At 43.7% G+C, this 21,002-nt stretch overlaps 1 protein-coding gene across 1 annotated transcript; it reads right to left on the bottom strand.

Annotated features, from left to right (window-relative positions):
- Positions 1-605: 605 nt before the first annotated feature.
- Positions 606-8,995, bottom strand: LOC123586044 (myeloid cell nuclear differentiation antigen-like). The gene is made up of 4 exons (XM_045454884.1): positions 8,827-8,995; positions 4,822-5,253; positions 3,047-3,235; positions 606-923 (listed from the first exon to the last, which is right to left on the bottom strand). The coding sequence occupies exons 2-4, from the start codon at positions 5,242-5,244 to the stop codon at positions 786-788; spliced, it is 750 nt and encodes a 249-aa protein (XP_045310840.1). The 5' UTR covers positions 5,245-5,253; positions 8,827-8,995; the 3' UTR covers positions 606-785.
- Positions 8,996-21,002: the final 12,007 nt, after the last annotated feature.

Raw genomic sequence — 21,002 nt, 5'->3', positions numbered from 1 at the left:
GAGAGTATTTGTACCTTTGCATAAACCCCCAATTGTGCTTCTTCCAGAGACCCCAGTTAAACAAATGCTCCCCTTTGGTGGGGGGGTTCATTGCAGAAAAGGGTTATTTTTGTGGACCGAATAAACCTTTTCCCAGGGCACAGGACTCACTGAGTTTTATATTGTTGTAGGACTAACGTACATAACCTGAGACTGACTCCAGTTAGGGCCTTGCCCTCTGGAAGTCACAGAAGGTAGCCCCCCATATTGGTGAGGTCCGGTGTACCCCATCCTGTGTGGCTCACAGTGCACAAGTCAACTGCCCCCATGCAGCTCACTCCTGGATGAAAGAGACCACATCTGGCACTTTGGCAGAAGATGCCTTTTGGAAAAGCAAATTTTAGGGGCGCCTGGGTGGCGCAGTCGGTTAAGCGTCCGACTTCAGCCAGGTCACGATCTCGCGGTCCAGGAGTTCGAGCCCTGCGTCAGGCTCTGGGCTGATGGCTCAGAGCCTGGAGCCTGTTTCCGATTCTGTGTCTCCCTCTCTCTCTGCCCCTTCCCCGTTCATGCTCTGTCTCTCTCTGTCCCAAAAATAAATAAACGTTGAAAAAAAAGTTAAAAAAAAAAAAAGAAAAAGCAAATTTTATTTTATTTTTTTTTGTCCTACAAATGTGTTAGACGCGAAATCTAATCTGTTTGGTAAGTGCATAAAAACATGTTAATCTAATGCTTTTTTGAAGGAAGTAATGAAATCTATCATGCGGATAGAAGGAACTCTTAATGTGCTGGACCACTTTCCACCGAGACTATTCTTCATTGATATTCTCCACTTTGACAATACAATTAACGCCACTCGATGGATTCAGAGGAGAGTTCTTCACTGCAATGTCCAGCTTGAAAGTTACACTGCATGGTTGCTCTTTGCATCCGTTCCTCTTGACGACCTTCAAGGAGAGATAAGAAAGACACGATGAGACCCTAAGGGTCTACAAGAGGGTCTCCTGTGTGGCCTACCCCCAGCCCCCTGCAGCCATTGTCTCCTGCTCCCTAGCATCCCCTGTCCTGTCTCAGAGGCTGCTCATTCTCTGTTTCCCAACTCCCCCAGTGCCATCTTCTCTCTCTTCATGCCCTGGCGCCCGAATCTTTCCTGGTGCCCCGCCTAAGTGTCCACCGGGGTGGGGAGGAGGAATCAGGAAAGAAAGGGTGGAGCTGGGGCTTGCAGTGCTGAATGCCGAGTCCTCAGGGAGCACAGAAGTGACGGGAAGCTTCCGCGGGTAAGTATGTTTCTCTGTGCAGTTGCTCTAGAGGAGAGGAACGTTGATGAGCGCATCCACAATTCCTACGTGGACTTTGTGAGTATGTGTGTATGTTCCTATGTGCATGGGAAAGAGTGTGGTGTCATATGGGTCAGGATGTGCGCTGTACCACAGTGTGGTACCTTTGTCTCTAAGATACAGTTAGTGATTCAAGATCTTGGGGCTCCATGGGTCCTCAGTGTCTGGTGTGAGTTCTGTTGACCCTCTTTCTCCTTACACTTCTCTGTGACGCGTATTAGACACACTTTCTGTTTTCCCCTTGACCCCTGTGCTCACTTGTTTTCCTTCTCAGGTGTGAAGTATTTCACCCCCAAGAATCAGTTCTTCTCAACTCTTCACCCTTATGTGTCTGGGCTTTTCAGTGAGCATGCCCGCGAATCTGACTCTGGAACCCAAGCACTGGGGCCAGTGTAGGAATGGCGGGTCGACCACAGACAGGCAGTGCCAATTAGGGCAAGGGCCTACCTTTCTCTGATGATGATCATCAGTATGTCTAGCAATGAAATGGGAATAATGACGGTGTCTGCATCCCTGCTTCAGTTCCCAGCACACAAGAAGCACTCAGAGTTTTCTTATTGGGCCGCCTGGGTGGCTCAGTCGGTTAAGTGTCCGACTTCGGCTCAGGTCACGATCTCACAGTTCGTGGGTCTGAGCCCCGCATCAGGTTCTGTGCTGATAGCTCAGAGCCTTGAGCCTGCTTTGGATTCTGTGTCCTCTCTCTGCCTCTCCCCCACTCATGCTCTGTCTCTCTCTCTCAAGAATAAACATTAAAAAATTTTTTAACAAAAGTTTTCTTATTATATCAATATACATGTTATCACCTTGAGATTTCTCACAAGCAGCATTGTTACACCCATGACTTTAAGAAAGATCTCTAACTGACAAATATTGCTGCTTCTGCTTCGGTATCCTTGTCCCTGAACCTCGCCTCTCTCCCTAATGCATCTGTCCAGGTGGTCACGACAATATGTTTTGCTAAACTCTCAAAGAGATCAAGCATTCTTCTGCTCCCCCAACAATTTTTCAGGTTGTCACCTATCTTCACAGGGATTTTTCCACTGGTTTCTGAAACAGCGCTATGCCACCTGCTCGGCCGACTCCTCCGTGTACCTTTCTGGCCTCCTCTTCCCACTGTGTTGACACCTGCTAGATTTTCCGCTTGTACAGAAGTCACGTTGTCTCTCACACTCGTGAGGAAACGCCTGAATCACTTCCTCTGCCTAGAGCGCTTTCCAACGTCCTCTTTGCTGAGAAAAACACTGCGACTGCAGTTTGATTTCCCTTTTCTGCCAGGCAGTGACATAACGTATATGTACGTTTTCGCTGAACCAGGCAGGGTCTTCCGTTCACCCCGTGAGGCAGAGACTTTGACCATTTCAGACGACCGATCAGGACAGATTGCCAACATCAGGCAAGCGGTGAGTGCTGGACCCAGGACTCAAAGCACGACTGTCCTATCCAAAGCCTTGCTCTCAGCCACCATGAGAAATTCCTTTCTTTCCCGCCTTCCTAATTTTTCCCAGTGTTTGCTTGTTTCACGTAAGTATCGTGTCCTTTTGAAATCTGTGTGAATGTCATTTCCTCAGAGCCTCTTGAAACTCCTCCACTTAGACATGAATGTCAGGTATGGTTCTGTTCTCCTCCCACCGGCTGCACCCCGTGTGTAAGAAGACAGGAGTCTGGTGCTCTCAAAACCCAGGCCAAACGATTTGCCTCCCGGGCAAACGAATGTTGTTCCACCAAGGTCTCACCTCCATGCAGCTGTACTTTCCACTTGTCAGTTTTAGCTTCTCCTTAATTTTTTTCAGATAAAAGCAGAAGAGTCGAACTGTGTCTCCTTCCGCACACTCGATGCCGTAGCATATTTCACTCCCCACGACCTCCATGGTTCCCGTATCGTCTTGTATTACATAGACTGTTGTCTTCTTGTTATCTTTTTTCTGTAACAGAAGTTGAACATCCCGTTTCTCTTTCGGCTTTGTTCAATGTTTTATTATTTATTTTTGAGAGAGAGAGAGACAGAGACAGAGCACAAGCAAGGGAGGATCAGAGAGAGAGAGGGTGACACAGAATCCGAAGCAGGCTCCGGGCTCTGAGCCGTCAGCACAGCGCCTGACACGGGGCTCGATCTCACGAACCGTGAGGTGGTGACCTGAGCCGAAGTCGGACGCTTAACCGACTGAGCCACCCAGCCGCCCCCAACATCCTGTTTCTGAAGACATCATAACATTGATATTTGAAGGAAGACCCCGGGGACACAGTGAATACAAGACATAAAAAAGCAATTAGAGGAACAGATACACATACAGCTTCGGCAAGGTCTTCTCCAAGAACTTTCGGCTTATGATCTTGCTTTGATAGTTTCCCTTTTCTTGTTCTAGATATTTTCTATCTGGCAGTCCTAGAACAATGAATTTTCTTCCTATTTCCTACTGCTTCACCACCAGGGAAGCTTTGATTCCTTCAAACACTGGAATCAGAGGAACCCGAGGGCTTTCATGGACTCCTTTACCTCCTGTCGTTCTGCAGAATGGAATGGACATGACTGCAAGTCTTGATTCAGTAGATTATACAGAACCAACAGAACAAGTAAGGTTCCAGTAACTCACTCTTCTCCAAGTCTTATCTCCACTGACCTGGATCTTGCAGTTCACAAACGACAGTCTCACTTCCTTAAGTTGTAACTCATCCATTCTAGAAATGCATTTCTCTTAAAGACAGAGTTGGAGGGTAATGTAGGTAACTTAAGGGGCTCTCCCAGAAGACGGATGTGTAAGATTATGAAGCAGTCAATCCTACAAGATGCCAGGTAAGTTCATGAAAGTTTGTGAATTCTGGGGAGACCTGAACACATCATACTAACTATTAACCTGAATTTGGACGTGCCGTACAAGTAAACTTCTCTGACACACGCACCCCCTTTTGGGGGATATAATGGAGTTGGACTGCCGTGTTTTCACCATATCTTGCGATGTCAAACCTTAGTCTTCAACGAACTGTTTAAATAACGTGTTAAATAAATAAGCTAGAGGAGACAGCCTTGCCCATGTCTATCGTTTGCCTACGTGGTAAAGGTATTCATATTCAGGAGGACATGAGCCGATATATTTATTACTTTGATTATGTGTCCCAACCAGAATGAATCTTTGGGAGGCTGATGGATTATTCAAAGATTTAAAAAAAGAGAAAGATAGATTTATACAGTTTTGGAGGAGCTCAGAGATAAGCACATGCATACTGATTCATGCCCTGATAACAGAGGCTGAAAATAATCCTGACCGGGGACACGACAAGATTTCTGGTGACACTTTTTCAAAGAACTTGCATGAAGGTATCTTGAGTACAAGACTACCAGGTCACTAGTCCCATTTCCTGTCACGTGGCTCTCTTGACCACCTACCCGTGGTCAAGAGACAGGCCTGAGAACTGGGCTCACCCGTCAGTCAGCACACACAGAACCCGGCGATCAAAAACAGTTAATTTCAGGTGTGGGTGGAGAACATGAAAACGAATGTGAAGAGATTACCTTCTGCAGGAGAAACAATCCAGACACGATTGTTGGAAGATTACCCGGATCTTCCTGGCAAAGATCTCTGATCTTGGGAGGGGTTTTTGCTCTTTTCCAGATGTCGTTTGGGACCACGATCCTCCGGTCATCAGGAGCTTTCTGCACAACCGACCTTTCGTTTATCTCCAGGACATTTTTGTATCGAACGTATCCTGACATGGTAATGACATTCTTTTGTTTGAATTCCTTTTTCAGCTTGATGTTTAAAACCTTCACTTGGAAAACTTGATTGGAAGTAGCCACCGTAGCAAGAAACACTTTTTTTTTCCTCTGCCCTGGGAATTCATACTCAATTGGATCTGTTGCCTTCAGTACCACCACTGTTATGGGGTCCTTTTGAAGGGTAGGCCTCCTAGGAGCCACCTGATTTGGGGCTTGCATAGCTGGGTTCTGTGTTGGACAGAAATAGGAGAACAAAGGTAGAAGTTTGAGCATGGAATACCAGGTCATTTACTCGTGAGTGACACTTCGCTTATGACACCGGGGCCACAACAACCCTCGAAGATCGTTGGAGCTGGGGCCAGGCTCGAAAGGAGTCGCCTAACAGAAAGGAAAGGCTAATGAACTGAGAGCTTAGGTAGTAAAAGTGTAAGGCAGCAGACTGGGATGAGAGTCCAAACACCCTCAGTTGAACAGAAGAGCCTTTCCGAATTTAAGCACGATCCTGAGCCCGAGACATGCACAGAACTGTGGATGATAAGAGCATCGGCCTGAGCTAATGAGGGACAGATTCAAATATTTCTTTGACAGAGCAGATTCAGAACGAGCAAATAGAAAATGAATGTCAGGCATGTCTGGGCACAGCTCAGACTGCCAATGTGCACATGCCGTCAGTGGGAAAAAAGAAAAAAATTGACATGTAGCGTGAAAAGGAGAAAACGTTTGAGGAAATAATGAGATAAACTTCTTGGAATGAAAGTAACATGAACATCTTCAGAGTGACTGGCCAAAAGAATGCCAAAAAGGAGAGTAAAGGAAAAACCCGTGTCAGGCAGGACGTAATGTTGAGACCCCGGAAAATACCTAAAACAGCCAGGAAAGTTTGATTCCCAGAGAAAAAGTACAGATCACTTAACAAAGTTGCAGAACCAGATTCTCAACAGCAAAACTACACTGCAGGACCTTTGTACAGCATTCTACCCAAATTCCATATCTGCGGTTTGGAAATCCCCCAAAAAAGGGAATCCAAAAGGGGTGTGTGTGTGTGTGTGTGTGTGTGTGTGTGTGCGCGTGCGCGTGTGCGCATGCGTGTTAGTTAGGTGACAAAACTTATTAGGAAAATATCTGATATGAGGTCTCAGGAGCCTATGTATATATTTTTTAAAAATCCACATGAGTGTGAGGGCACATACATCTTGCTACATAAACATGACTGCATGTGAGCTGAGAGACAGGACTCAGATCTTCCTAGATCGTCAGTATAGTACATGATAGATAGTGTGTGCATTTGTTAACCGTTCCTAGGTCACTCAAATTCTGAATTCCACAACATATGTCAACCCAAAGGCCTCAGAGCGAGGTTGTGAACAGGTATTGAAGGGAAAAACTAATTTTGAGACAAGAATTTTGTAGCAAACTGAAAATGGCATTTAAATGTGATGTCCTATAGGTGAATCTCTGATATTGACCAACATGATGAACAGTCAGAAGATTTAGCAACACAAAGATACCTATCAAGCACTCTTTTGGAGATAATATTCCCCAAGAGATTAAAGGAGGTTAACATAAAAACACGCTGCAGACTAAAAAGGAAGTGAGGACAAGACCTCGGTTGAGTCTTTCAAAGTTGTAAAAAATCAATAAAGCCCCAACGGAAGAGAAAGAAAACAGAAAGTAGGTCAACACAGTGGGGTGAATAGAGGAAGGAGAGATGGTATCTGTTCACTGAGCTGCTTGCCCGGGAAGAGGAGTCAGAGACATTAACTTAAAACTATTGTTGAGGGGCGCCGGGGGGCTCAGTCCGCTGAGCATCCGACTTGGGCTCAGGTCATGATCCCATGATCTCGCAGTCTGTGAGTTCGAGCCCCGTGTCGGGCTCTGTGCTGACAGCTCAGAGCCTGGAGCTGCTTCGGATTCTGTGTCTCCCTCTCTCTCTGCCCCTCCCCCACTCATTCTCTCTCCCTCCCTCCCTCTCTCTCTCTCTCTCTCTCAAAGGCAAATAAACACTAAAAAAAAAAACAAAAAAAACCTGTTGGTGAAGAAGACAGCAAGACAACACAGAATAAGCACTCCAGAAAAGTGCTCTGAATTAATCAAAATGGAGTATTTCACCGAATGGACATAAAGTGATAAACCCATTAAAAGACAAGATTTCAATGTTCAAGTAGCTTTATTATTTTTTTTTATTTTTTTAAATTTATTTTTCAATATATGAAGTTTATTGTCAAATTGGTTTCCATACAACACCCAGTGCTCATCCCAAAAGGTGCCCTCCTCAATACCCATCACCCCTCCCCCTCCCCCCCCCCCCCCCCCCCCCCATCAACCCTCAGTTTGTTCTCAGTTTTTAAGGGTCTCTTATGCTTTGGCTCTCTTCCACTCTAACCTCTTTTCAAGTAGCTTTATTTTTTTTTTTTAATTTTTTTTTTCAACGTTTATTTATTTTTGGGACAGAGAGAGACACAGCATGAACGGGGGAGGGGCAGAGAGAGAGGGAGACACAGAATCGGAAACAGGCTCCAGGCTCTGAGCCATCAGCCCAGAGCCCGACGTGGGGCTCGAACTCACAGACCGCGAGATCGTGACCTGGCTGAAGTCGGACGCTTAACCGACTGCGCCACCCAGGCGCCCCTTTTCAAGTAGCTTTAGATGGTCCTTAAGTCAAAGACTAATCTGAACTGAGCTTTGCTGCCCAATGATAAAAGTTTTCAATTCCAGACAGATGCAACAGTTTAATTACATATTTGCCTAATAGTTATAGGTATATGTTATTTATTATTAGTTTATATTATCCTCATTATTATGAATAGTGTTATGACACAAGCACGTTCCCCTCTCTCTCACTGTACATTCATATATGTGTTAACAGCTGAGAGAACCACAGGGAAAAATGGACAAAATCATGATTATACGTTGGTGCTCCCCTATGTCAACTACTGAAAAAAGCAAGAAAAAAAACCACTTAGAAAAGTTGACCATCACTGTTCAACTTAAGTAAAAGCTTGATGTAATATTTAGAAATTTCTGAAACCAATATTTGAAACATAACATTTCTCTCAAAAGCACACGACATGTTTGAGTACCAGGCTCTACAGAAGGACAAGCATTCCAAAGTGTGGCTCCAGATTTGTCTCCAGCCACCTCTTTTCTACAAACTGCACTACCCCATTTGCCTGAGCCTTGGAGGGAGGCTCGGAGGGGGTCCTGGGGGACCCGGATGCAGCCCCGCCCCTAGAAGTGGCAGGGGACTAGGACAGGTGGGAAAGTGCTAAGGTGCCTTGTACCCCTGTGAGTGCCCTTGTGAACCCGATCGATGCTCTATTCCGTGTGTGCGTGTGTGTGTGTGTGTTTGTTCCCAGGTTTTTTTGAAACATATCCAGACATGGTTTCTATTGAGTATCATCGCATACTACTTTTTTTCCCCACCCTGTCCTGTGTCCTGTCTCCTCTACCCCGGACCCCACCGCAGCCGCGAAGCTTCCAGGCAAGAAAGCCAAGGCCGTCTTCTAAATAGTTACTCCTGTTAGAAACACCCGCAGCATGAATTTTAGAATCTACAACAGTCAACATGCATTTCCCTTCTTTCAGGCCTCAGTCAGATGGAACGAAAGATGTCTGGCATCTTCCCCTGGCAGAGAAGGCTTAGAAGGAGCCACTATGGTTTTCAGTCTTCAGAACACAGCTGATGGCAACCCCCCTCCCCTGCGCGCTACACACAAGGCTCAGACACTCACCCTTCCCCCGTACCTCGTGGTATCATCGAGCTGCCCAGATGTCCCCCACAGAAGTCCTGGCCAGACTCACCTCACTGACGACTCGCCACAGTCGTCCAGCTATGGAGATTTTCTTCCGAAATACAGCGATCGATGTAGGTTTGGTTTGAGTAGGAAGATATCACAGCAAAGCTCTCACAAACTGAACTGCAGGATTCTGCAATCTGAAATGCTCTAAAAAAATGGAATCCTTCCAAGACAACTTGGGAAATTGCCATTGGTAAACGTCACACAAGAGCTAAAGCCTGGAGCCCGCCCAGTGTTAGGAAACTTTTCCTGAGGCTCCTCCCATCCATGCCTTTAGCTTTGTCTTTTCTTTGTGAGAGAATGTGAGTCAGAGAAGCTTTCTCTTAAACATTTCAGTGACCATGAAAAGAGCTAAATTATCACGTTTTTATTTTATTTTATTTTATTTTGTAAGAATGTCTGAAAGGAGTTTCAACTTAGAACTTTCTTATCCCAGCGGACTTTACTGTTGGTCAGTGGACCCTGGAGCCCCTTCAGTGAGGCTCAACTATCAAAGAGGAGAAGTGAGTCACCTACCCACAACTTCCTGTTTTCCTGCTTACATGGCACTCGATGGGAGGGAGGAGATCTTAGGGAAATTATTTCCAAATAAACCTAAGTGACTAACAGGTTCATATCCTTGCTGCAATGAATCATCAAATCCCGGCAGATCAGGAAGATTCTAGAAGAGAGGAGGGCCTACTAAAAAGGTTGTCTGCAGTGTTGTGATCTGTATAGGACTGCGGGTACAATTTGGAGAATTGTAACCCTGAGAGGTCAACTAGATGGAACCAGGCAGCATCCTTGTATGGAGATTACACACCATCTGACTTGCAGGAAGGCAGAGTCAGTGAAATGTAAAGGGGTCCCAAAAGCAGGGCACGTGAAGGGAGGGAGAAGAAAGCTGATGGAGACAATTGAGGCAATTGGAACTAGGTTTGTGGAGGGGAGAGTTGTAGTCTGTGTCTGAAAAACATCTGCAATCAATGAGTGAGGCAGGGATGCAGGGTGGGGGCTGGCAGGAGTCCCCAAGGCTCTAGTGGGTTGTCACAATTCTTTATTCCAGACTTAAGTGCTGCTTATATGGATGCATTGAGCTCTCTTCACATTAAGAGTGGAGGGACTTCAGGGAGACCAGAGGGTCCCCGACCAGAGACCAGGAGGCAGAGGACAGGAATATGGACGACTCAGGACATTTTCTTCCTGTTGAACTGGAAACTACCTTATGTGGAGCGATGCCCTCTGATGCTTCCCCCTCAGAGAACACACACGTTACTGGCCCACACAACGGGGAGTCAGGACAATGCTCCGACATGCATGTGTGCGCTTAGGGTCGTAGAAGATGAACCAGAGCGACCAAAAACAAATGTGCCTTTTCCCTGACTCTTAATCAGTGGTCAAACATCAGCGACCGGGGCCGTTACAGAGATAGATACAAGGCGATCGATCTGGCCCTCCACCCACTAAAAGATCAGTGTTCCCTAATTCGCAAAGCTTCATCAATGTAATGATAAGAGCCACCTGGGAACGGAGAGAACATTCAACATGGGGGAAAAGCCTGGAAAACGCTTGTGGACCCGCTGTCATCTCTAGTTCTGGTCTCACGTACTATTTTAGAAGATCGCTGAAAACCCCCAGTCAAGAGTCACCACCAGGTTGATGTGCTAAGTAGGTCTCGCTGTTAGGAGATGCTTCCTACGGAGAGGAGCTCAAGCAGACACAAGAGCACCCGCCCCAAGAAATCACAGGAAGGTCCTTAAAATTCCATATTCAATCTTGGGTTAAAGGTATAGGGTAAGTGCTGTCCCTCAGAGAAGAATATGGGAGGGGACGATGGGCTGGATGTAGTCCAACCACCTCCTACTCTTCGGGGCCAGAATAAACCCTATTACTGTGTGAGCCTGAGCGGGCCAACGTGATTCACCCATTTACCAAGTCGTCAGTCACCTGAATTTATATTCTATAAGAACCTACCCTTGCCTGTATTAAAGTTATGTATGGTTTTTGTTTATTTTACTGTTCGTTTGCTCTTCTTTTTTGTCTGTGTAGCTGCATTTTACAATATACAAAATCAATTCATGTATCGACCTCTTCTTATAGCTCTGTTATTTCTTTTTTTTTTTTATATATAATATTTTTTTTTTCAACGTTTATTTATTTTTGGGACAGAGAGAGACAGAGCATGAACGGGGGAGGGGCAGAGAGAGAGGGAGACACAAAATCGGAAACAGGCTCCAGGCTCTGAGCCATCAGCCCAGAGCCCGACGCGGGGCTCGAACTCACGGACCGCGAGATCGTGACCTGGCTGAAGTCGGACGCTTAACCGACTGCGCCACCCAGGCGCCCCTCTGTTACTTCTAAATACCATTTATTGTTTGCTTTGCTCCATTTTTTTCCTAGTGGTAGGAGACATAAATTTATATGAATTATATTAGTACTCTCCTCTTTTAAAATTTTTTTTTTCAACGTTTATTTATTTTTGGGACAGAGAGAGACAGAGCATGAACGGGGGAGGGGCAGAGAGAGAGGGAGACACAGAATCGGAAACAGGCTCCAGGCTCTGAGCCATCAGCCCAGAGCCTGACGCGGGGCTCGAACTCCCGGACCGCGAGATCGTGACCTGGCTGAAGTCGACGCTTAACCGACTGCGCCACCCAGGCGCCCCAGTACTCTCCTCTTTTAAATGAAAACACTTAAAGTAACATTCTTTTCTGGTCAGGACTACTTTTGCTTTGTTCCCTATGTCCTATGGAGTCTGGTCGTATTGCCCCTCGTGATCCTTGGCATGTATTAAGAAATGGCTTATTTTAAAATTTGTTATGTCATGGGGCGCCTGGGTGGCGTAGTTGGTTAGGCGTCCGACTTCAGCCAGGTCACGATCTCGCGGTCTGTGAGTTCGAGCCCCACGTCGGGCTCTGGGCTGATGGCTCAGAGCCTGGAGCCTGTTTCCGATTCTGTGTCTCCCTCTCTCTCTGCCCCTCCCCCATTCATGCTCTGTCTCTCTGTCCCAAAAAATAAATAAACGTTGAAAAAAAAAATTTAAAATTTGTTATGTCATTTGAACAAAGTTGTACCTTTTCTAGATATCTTATTGTTAACTTCCAATTGGGGTGGTCATTAAAGACACTGTAAGTTTTCAGATGTGAATTTTACTGAGGCCAACTTAAGTCCCTGCATGTACTTACTTTGGTGAGCATTCCATGTACACTTAAAGAGACGATGTGGAGAATTCAGTTGTTTTTTACGGCGTCCTCTAAATGAAAATTAGATCACACTGGTTGAATTTGGGGCTACATTTTGCAGTATGTTCCTGGTGTTTTTCTTCTTCTTCCATCACATATTGCATTGGAGGCTTAAATACCTATCCGTGATTGTCGATTTATCTTGGACCACATCAGTGCTGTTAGGTTTTATTTTGCAATGTGAAGGTTTCATTAAATGGGTTGCTAACATTGTTACGCCTTTCGGAAGAGTTCGCCAAGCTCTTTCCCGAGCTTCTCTTCTTACCACACCTGTAACCAGCTTTCTCTGTCTTGCGTCAGAGTTTGGCTCAGGCTTTATTTAGGTGGATTTGCATGAATCTTACCATGTTTCCCTCGTCCTTCTGATGCGTTAGAACTCAAAGTCTGAGTCAAGTCAGGGATCCGTTTTGGGCTTTGCTAGTGTGTGTTTCATACCAGTCCCTTTTCTGGTAGTTGGGCCTTCTTTCTAGGATTCAGTCTTGCTGGTGTCAAGCTGGATGGCAATGGCAGTGAGCTTACATCTCTACCTAAGCAATCGGCACAGGCCCCAGCACTGTGTGCTCTCTTGCCCCTCTGTTGTTTTTCAGCCTTGTTGAGATAGAATTGACATATAACACTGGGTACCTTTAGGGCATGTGTGTTGATTTGTTACCCTTATATGTCGCAAAGAGCAAGATTTCCTTCTTTCTTATGGTTGATTAAACTTCTATTGTGTATTTACATCGCGTTTTCTTCATCCATGCATCCCTTGATGGACACTTAAGTTGTTTCATATCTTGGGTACTGTGACTGGGTCTGCATTCACATGGAGATACAAGCATAGCCCTTTGATATCCTGTTAATACTTTCGGACGTACACCCAAAAGTGGGATTGCTGGATCATACCGTAATTCTATTTTTAATTTTTTGAGGAATTTCCAATCTGTTTTCCAAAATGGATCACCTGTTTGCATTCCCGCCAACAGTGCATGAGGGTTCTCTTCTTTTCCACATCTTCACCAGCTTTGGTTATCTCTTGCATTTTTAAAGAAAATTCTCTGTATTTATTTTGAGAGAGAGAGAGAGAGAGAGCGAGAGCACACTAGCAGGGGAAGGGGCAGACAGAGGGAGACGGAGGGAGTGGGAGAATCCCACGTGGGCTTCACACTGTCAGTGTAGACAAGCCTGACGTGGGGCTTGATCTCAATCTTGACCTGAGCCGAAATCAAAAGATACGTGCTTAAGGGAATGAACCACCCAGGCCCCCTTGTTTGTTGATCATAGCCATTCTAACAGGTGTGAGGTGATATCTCACTGTGGTTTTGATTTGCATCTTCCTGAGGATGACTGATGTTGGGCACCTTTTCATATACCTGTTGGCCATTTGTATGTCTTCCTTGGAAACAGGTTAGTTCCTCTGCCTGTTTTTTTTTTTTTTTTTTAATTTTTTTTTTCAACGTTTTTATTCATTTTTGGGACAGAGAGAGACAGAGCATGAACGGGGGAGGGGCAGAGAGAGAGGGAGACACAGAATTGGAAACAGGCTCCAGGCTCTGAGCCATCAGCCCAGAGCCTGATGCGGGGCTCGAACTCACGGACTGCGAGATCGTGACCTGGCTGAAGTCGGACGCCTAACCGACTGCGCCACCCAGGCGCCCCATGTTGTTTTTTTTTTTTTTTTTTTAATTGGATGGTCTATCGCGGGGTTTTTGTTTTTGTATTGCTGTTGATTTGTATGAGTCTGCATACATTTTGGATACCAATTCCTCATCAGACATACGGCTTCAAATATTTCCTCCAATCCCCTAGGTTACTTTTTCGTTACGTTGATTGTTTCTTTTGCTGTGTTTTCATTGGAGACAGTCCCGCTTACTGAGTTTCTGCTTTTGCCGCATATTCTTTGGTGTCATATCAAAAATTATTAAGGGTCTCGGGGCGCCTGGGTGGCGCAGTCGGTTAAGCGTCCGACTTCAGCCAGGTCACGATCTCACGGTCCGTGAGTTCGAGCCCCGCGTCGGGCTCTGGGCTGATGGCTCAGAGCCTGGAGCCTGTTTCCGATTCTGTGTCTCCCTCTCTCTCTGCCCCTCCCCCGTTCATGCTCTGTCTCTCTCTGTCCCAAAAATAAATAAACGTTGAAAAAAAAAATTATTAAGGGTCTCTTCTGAGTTTTCACCTTGGATTTTCATGGTTTCAGGTCTCTTGTTTAAGTCGATACTCCTTTTCAAGTTCTTTTTTTTTTTTTTTTGAGTGGAGTAAGGAGTCTAGTTTCATTCTTCTGCATGTGGTGATCCAGTTTTCCCACAGCTGGGGTTTTTTTTTCTTTTTTTACTTGTGAAGTTTTATTTTTCTTTATTTTTCTTTTTTTTTCCTTTGTGACCTTATGGCAGATAAAGATTTCTTTTCTTTTTTTTTAAATATGAGATTTATTGTCAAATTGGTTTCCATACAACACCCAGTGCTCATCCCAACAGGTGCAGCCCTCAATACCCATCACCCACCCTACAGCTGTTTATTGAAAAGACTACCCTTTCTCCAATCAGACAAGGTACCCTTGCCTCTCTTGCCAAATATTCGGTAACAGGGGTTTATTATTGGGTCTTGATTCTGTTCCATTGATTTCTGTGTCTATTTTTATGCCAGTCCCATACTATTTTGGTTACTACAGTGTTGTAGTATAGTTTGATCAGGAAGTGTGATACCTCCAGCTTTGTTCTCCCACTTCAAGATTACTTTGGCTATTTGGGGTCTTTGTGGTTCCATTAAAAAAATGAGGGTTTCAAAAATTTTATCTGTGTGAAAACACCATTGTAATGTTGATAGGAATCTATAAATCGCCTTGGGTAGTATGGACACACTAAAACTATCGATTCTCCTGCTCCATGAACACTGAGTGTCTTCCCATTGACCTGTGTCTTCAATTTCTTTCACCAAAGCCACAATCATGTACAGGTCTTTCACCTTCTTGATTACATTTATTCCTAAATATTTTGGTATTGGATACTATTTGAATGGGATTGTTTTATTTCTCATTTAGATAGTTTCTCATTTAGATAGATTGAGAAATGTGACTAATTTCTGTGTTAATATTGTAACCTGCGATCTTACTGAATTCCTTGATTAGTTCTAATAAGTTTTTGGTGAAGTTTTTAGGATTTTTCTCTAGAAGACCATATCCTTTGCAAAAAAGACAAGTTTACTTCTTTCGTTCTGATTTGCACGTCTTTTATTTCTTTGTCTTGCCCGCTCACTCTGGCTGGGAGTCCCAGGACTGTATGAATAAAAGTGGACACCCTTGTCCTGTCCTTATCTTAGAAAAAGGTTTTCAACTTTTGACCAGTGAGTGTTTGTTACAGGATACAAACTTGTGGGTTGAAGACAAATAAGTTCCGGGATCTAATGCACAGCATGGCCACTGTAGTTAATAGTACTGCGTTGTACACTTGAGAGTCGCTAAGAGAGTAAATATTTAATGTTATCAACACGCACACACACACACACACACACACACACAGAATTATGGGAGGTGATGGATGGAGGAGTTAACTAATCTTATTTTGGTAATAAATTCCCACTATACACATGTATCAAATACTTGTATCAAACACTTCAAAATTACATAATGCTGGGGCACCTGGGTGGCTCAGTCGGTTGAGCGTCCGACTTCAGCTCAGGTCACGATCTCACGGTTTGTGGGTTCGAGCCCCACGTCGGGCTCTGTGCTGACAGCTCAGAGCCTGGAGCCTGCTTGGGATTCTGTGTCTCCCTCTCTCTGCCCCTCCCCCACGCACGCTCTGTCTCTCTCTCTGTCAAAAACAAACATTAGAAAATTTTAAAATTAAATAATGTCATATAGCAATTATATCCAGAGGGAAGTGGAAACTCCTCCCCACAATTCAGACTCATTTCTTTTTTGTGATTCCGCATGAGGCTTGGTTTGGGCCTTGTTAGGATGCGTCTAGAGCTGTCCTCAGTCCACTCGTTGTCCCATATTGACTCCTAACGTGCAGCCTCCCTGCTTCGTCAGGGTGTTGTCCAGGTCGGGAAGATGCGTCTCTATTTCAGCAGCCTCCACCTTGCCAGCTCCCTGCGCTCTCTCGCACTTCTGCCCTGCGCTCGACCCCCGGCAGCTGGAGGCCTCACTGGTCTCACCCCCAAGTGCGAGCCAGGACTCAGCCAGTGAATGCCCGCCCCCCCCCCCCCATCACTCTCTTCTCTCTACGTTCCCGCTATTGAGATGCCATGAAAACTGATGTTTACCGTCCTGGGCAGTGCGGCTGCCAGGCTCTGCACGGACACCTGCTCCCTAGGCGCCGTCCGGAAACCCTCCCAGGGGAGACCCGGGCGACTGTGGAACCTGCCTGCGGAGTCTGCTTTCTGGCAGGGATCCTACCCTTGTGCTGCCTATTGTTCAAAGCCTGAAACTGTCATGTCCTGATTGCCTCATAGCACGGCCTATGGGGGGAGGCTACTCTGCTCTCTCCGGAAACGGAAGTCACCCGGTATGTTTCAAATACTGACTTTAGAGATTTCATCTCGTTAAGTGTTATTTCCCATCATTTGGAGTAGATTTCATTCTCTATTCGTGACTCTTTGCTCTTGACATGTCCCTCCGTGGGTAACACGGTTCAGGAATCTGCACATTTGAGATATGACAATAGGAAAATACAGTTGAAGAATAAATCATGCGATGTACCAGTAAATCAGAGGATGGGACTAAATATTTCATAGCACTAAGGGTAGGGATCCTTCCTGAGAGTATTTGTACCTTTGCACAAACCCCCAATTGTGCTTCCTCCAGAGACCCCAGTTAAACAAATGCTCCCCTTTGGTGGGGGGGGGGGTTCATTGCAGAAAAGGGTTATTTTTGTGGACCGAATAAACCTTTTCCCAGGGCACAGGACCCACTGAGTTTTATATTGTTGTAGGACTAACGTACATAATCTGAGACTGACTCCAGTTAGGGCCTTGCCCTCTGGAAGTCACAGAAGGTAGCCCCCCATATTGGTGAGGTCCGGTGTACCCCATCCTGTGTGGCTCACAGTGCACAAGTCAACTGCCCTCTTGCTGACATATCTTTTTGAATTAGTGTTTTCATTTTCTCTGGGTAAATACTCAGCAGTAGAATGACTGGATCATATTGTATTTCTATTTTTATTTTTTTGAGGAAACCCCATATTGCTTTCCACAGTGGCTGCACCAATTTACATTCCCATCAACAGTGTACAGGGTTCCTTTTTCTCCACATCCTCAGCAACACTTGTTTTGTCTATAACATAGAATGTAAGAATATACAATGGAGAAAAGACCGCCTCTTCAACAAATGGTGTTGGGAAAACTGGACAGCTACATGAGAAAGAATGAAACTGGACCACTTCCTTATACCATACACAAAAATAAACTCAGAATGGATTAAAGATCCAAATGGGAGACGTGTAACCATAAAATTCTTAAAAATTATACAGGCAATCGTCTCTTGGACATTGGCCTTAACAACACATTTATGAATATGTCGCCTCAGAGAAGGGAAACAAAAATCCGATGAACTATTGGAACTACACCAAAACAAAAAGCTTCTGCAAAGTAAGGGAAATAATTGACAAAACAAAAAAGCAACCTACTAAATCGGAGAAGACATTTGCAAATGATTTATCCAATAAGGGGTTAATATACAAAATATATAAAGAACTCATACAGCGCAACACTAAAATGGCAAATAATCTGATTAAAAATTGGCAGAGAACCTAAATAGGCATTTTTCCAAAGGAGACATCCAGATGGCCAACAGACACATAAAAAGATGCTCAACATCATCAACCATCAGAGAAATGCAAATCAAAACCACAATGAGATATCACCTCACACCAGTCAGAATGGCTGGTTAAGTGATTTTTGACACACGTACCAAGACCTTTTGATTGATAAAGGACAGTTTTTGGTGTTAGTTTCTTCCCCAAAATGATGATGGGCCTGGGGCCCCTGGGCGGCTCAGTCGGTTAAGCGTCTGACCTCGGCTCAGGTCATGATCTTACGGTTCATGGGTTCAAGCCCCACATTGGGATCTGTACTCACAGCTCAGAGCCTGGAGCCTGCTTTGAATTCTGTGTCTCCCTCTCTTTCTGCCCCTCCCCTGTTCACACTCTGTCTCTCTGTCTCTCTCAAAAATAAGTAATAAACATTTAAAAAAAACTTGTAAAAATGACGTTGGGCAGTCAGGATATTCATATGCAAATGAATGAAATTGGACTTACACCATATACCAAAATTAACTCAAATGTATGAAAGAACTAGACATAAGGGATAAAATGGTAAAACACTCAGAAAATATTAGAGAAAAGGTTTATGACAGTGGACTTGGCAATGGTTTCCTCAATGTGGCACCCAGCGTACAGTCAAGAAAAGATAAACACAGAAATCTGACCACATCAAGTTGAAAAACTGTGCATCAAGCTACAAAATCTACAGAGCGAGGAGGAAACCTTTTCCTTTGGAATGACAGAAGCCATTTGCAAAATATATATATCTGCTAAGGGGTTAATATCTAGGCTATAAAAAACCCTTACAACTCAGAGAATAACAACCTGATGTAAAAATGAGCAAAGAACTTGAGTAGACTTTTTTTTTAAATGCTATACAAATGGCCAATAAGCATATGAGAAAATGCTCAATGGTAATCAATACTCATTATAGAAGAGTCATCGTGGAAACTGAAGTAAAACAAAACGAGATACCATACCACATCCGCCAAGATGGCTGCTCTCATACAGAAAAGAGCAAGTATCAGTGAGGATGTAGAGAAGTCAGAACGCTTGTTGTGCCACTGCTCGAAATGTAAAATGGTGCCATGGTTGTGAAAACAATATGGAGGACCCTCAAAAAATTACAAATAGCATTATCATGATCCGGGAATTCCACTCCTAGGCATATACCCACAAAGAAGTGAAAACCGTACCTCAAAGAAATATCTACACACCCATGTGTATTGCAGCCTTATTCACAACAACCAAAACATTGAAGCAATGTAAGTGGTCGTTAGTGGGTGAGTGAATACATAAAACGTGGTATATGATACAATGGAATATTATTTCACTTTAAAAAGGAAGGGAATTCTCATCACAATAAGTGCATTCTTTTGCCGTGGCTTTAATTTCTTAATTTTCATTTATTTTTTTTTTGAAAGAAAGAAAGAGAGAGAGTGCATGTACACAAGTGAGAGGCACAGAGGGAGAGAGGGAATCTTAAGGAAGCTCCTCGTTCAGCACAGAGCCCAATGTGGGGCTTGATCTCATGACCATGAGATCATGACCTGGGGTGAAATCAAGAATTGGACGCTTAACCAACTGAGCCACCCAGGTGCCCCAATAAGTGAATTCTTAACCCCTATCACCCATTTCATCCATTTCCTTCCTGACCTCCCCTCTGGCAACCACTGGTTGGTTGTTTATATTTAAGAGTCTGTTTTTTATTGTACATCTGAAACGCATATAACACTATATGTTAATTATACTTGAATTAAAATAAATGAATAAATGATTGAATAAATAATAAATAAATATGTTCATTTATAGCAAAAATAAAATAAAAGGAGGGAAATTCTGACACCTGCTGCAGCGTGGATAAACTTTGAGAACATTATGCTAAGTGAAGTAAGACAGTCACAAAAAGACAAATACTTACATGATTACACTTGTATGAGGTACCAAGAGTATTCAAATTCATGAGGAACGAAAGTCATATTTCTGGTGTTTGCCAGGGCCTGGGGGAGGGAGAATTGGGAAAATGTTGTTAGATGGGGACAGAGTTTCAGTTTTGCAAGATGAAAAGAGGTCTGGAGATTGGTCACATAACCATGGAAATGTTCTTAACACTACTGAACGGTATAGTTAACAATGGTTAAGATGGTACATTTTATGTTACATGTATTTTACCACAATTAAAGCAAAATAATTCTCAGATTCAAAGCTTCAGAAATTTTGCGTAACAAAGACCCATGCCAACAACTCATTGGCAAGAACTATTTAATAGAAAAGAATAAATCTACGAAATGTTGGAGGTCAGAAGGAGAGTAAGCATTAACAAATACCTTCATCAGCAGTCTTACAAATAAGTGAAGCCGGAATGAAAGAGAAGAAAACAGGAAGTATATCAACATAGTAACCGGAGGTCAGGAACCAGAGGATATGAGAGTGTCCTAAGGCATTTGTATTTGAGAGAAGATATATTAAAAAAATAAAATAAAATAAAAAGCAAAACAAACTTCTTTCCAGTAGATAAAAAAATTTTAAGGGGACTTGGCAAGAAGGGAGAAAAAGAAAGCAAATTGAAATAAACTAAGATGGCAGAATCAAATTAAAACATCGTCATATACCATATGTTTTCACTCTTATGTGGATCCTGAGAAACTTAACAGAAACCCATGGGGGAGGGGAAGGAAAAAAAAAGAGGTTAGAGTGGGAGAGAGCCAAAGCATAAGAGACCCTTAAAAACTGAGAACAAACTGAGGGTTGATGGGGGTGGGAGGGAGGGAGTGTAGGTGATGGGCATTGAAGAGGGCATCTTTTGGGATGAGCACTGGGTGTTGAGTGGAAACCAATTTGACAATAAAGTTCATATATTAAAAAAATAAATAAATAAAATAAAATAAAGCTAAACTTGGAAAATATAAAAAAATCGTCATAAATACATACATACGTGAACTGAAGTCAGCAGCTCAGAGACCAATGTTTTCCATTTGGATTAAAAAACAAATCCAGCTACACATCATTGACAAAATGCACATAAAGCATTAAGTCACTTCACAAAAACTTAGAAAAACTTATATTATTCAAGCCTTACCTTGAAGAAAGCCAGGTTAGTAGGGTAGCTTAAAATAAAGATTTACCAAAAAAAAAAAAAAAAATGTCAGTACAGGTAGTTTCACTACAGAAGGACAAATTATTCAACTCTCAAAATTAAATTATGTTCTAATATAATAAATAAATAT

This window comes from Leopardus geoffroyi, chromosome C3, assembly GCF_018350155.1.
Source record: "Leopardus geoffroyi isolate Oge1 chromosome C3, O.geoffroyi_Oge1_pat1.0, whole genome shotgun sequence".
In the NCBI taxonomy this organism is placed as follows: domain Eukaryota; kingdom Metazoa; phylum Chordata; class Mammalia; order Carnivora; family Felidae; genus Leopardus; species Leopardus geoffroyi.
This window is presented reverse-complemented; position numbering and strand designations above follow the sequence as displayed.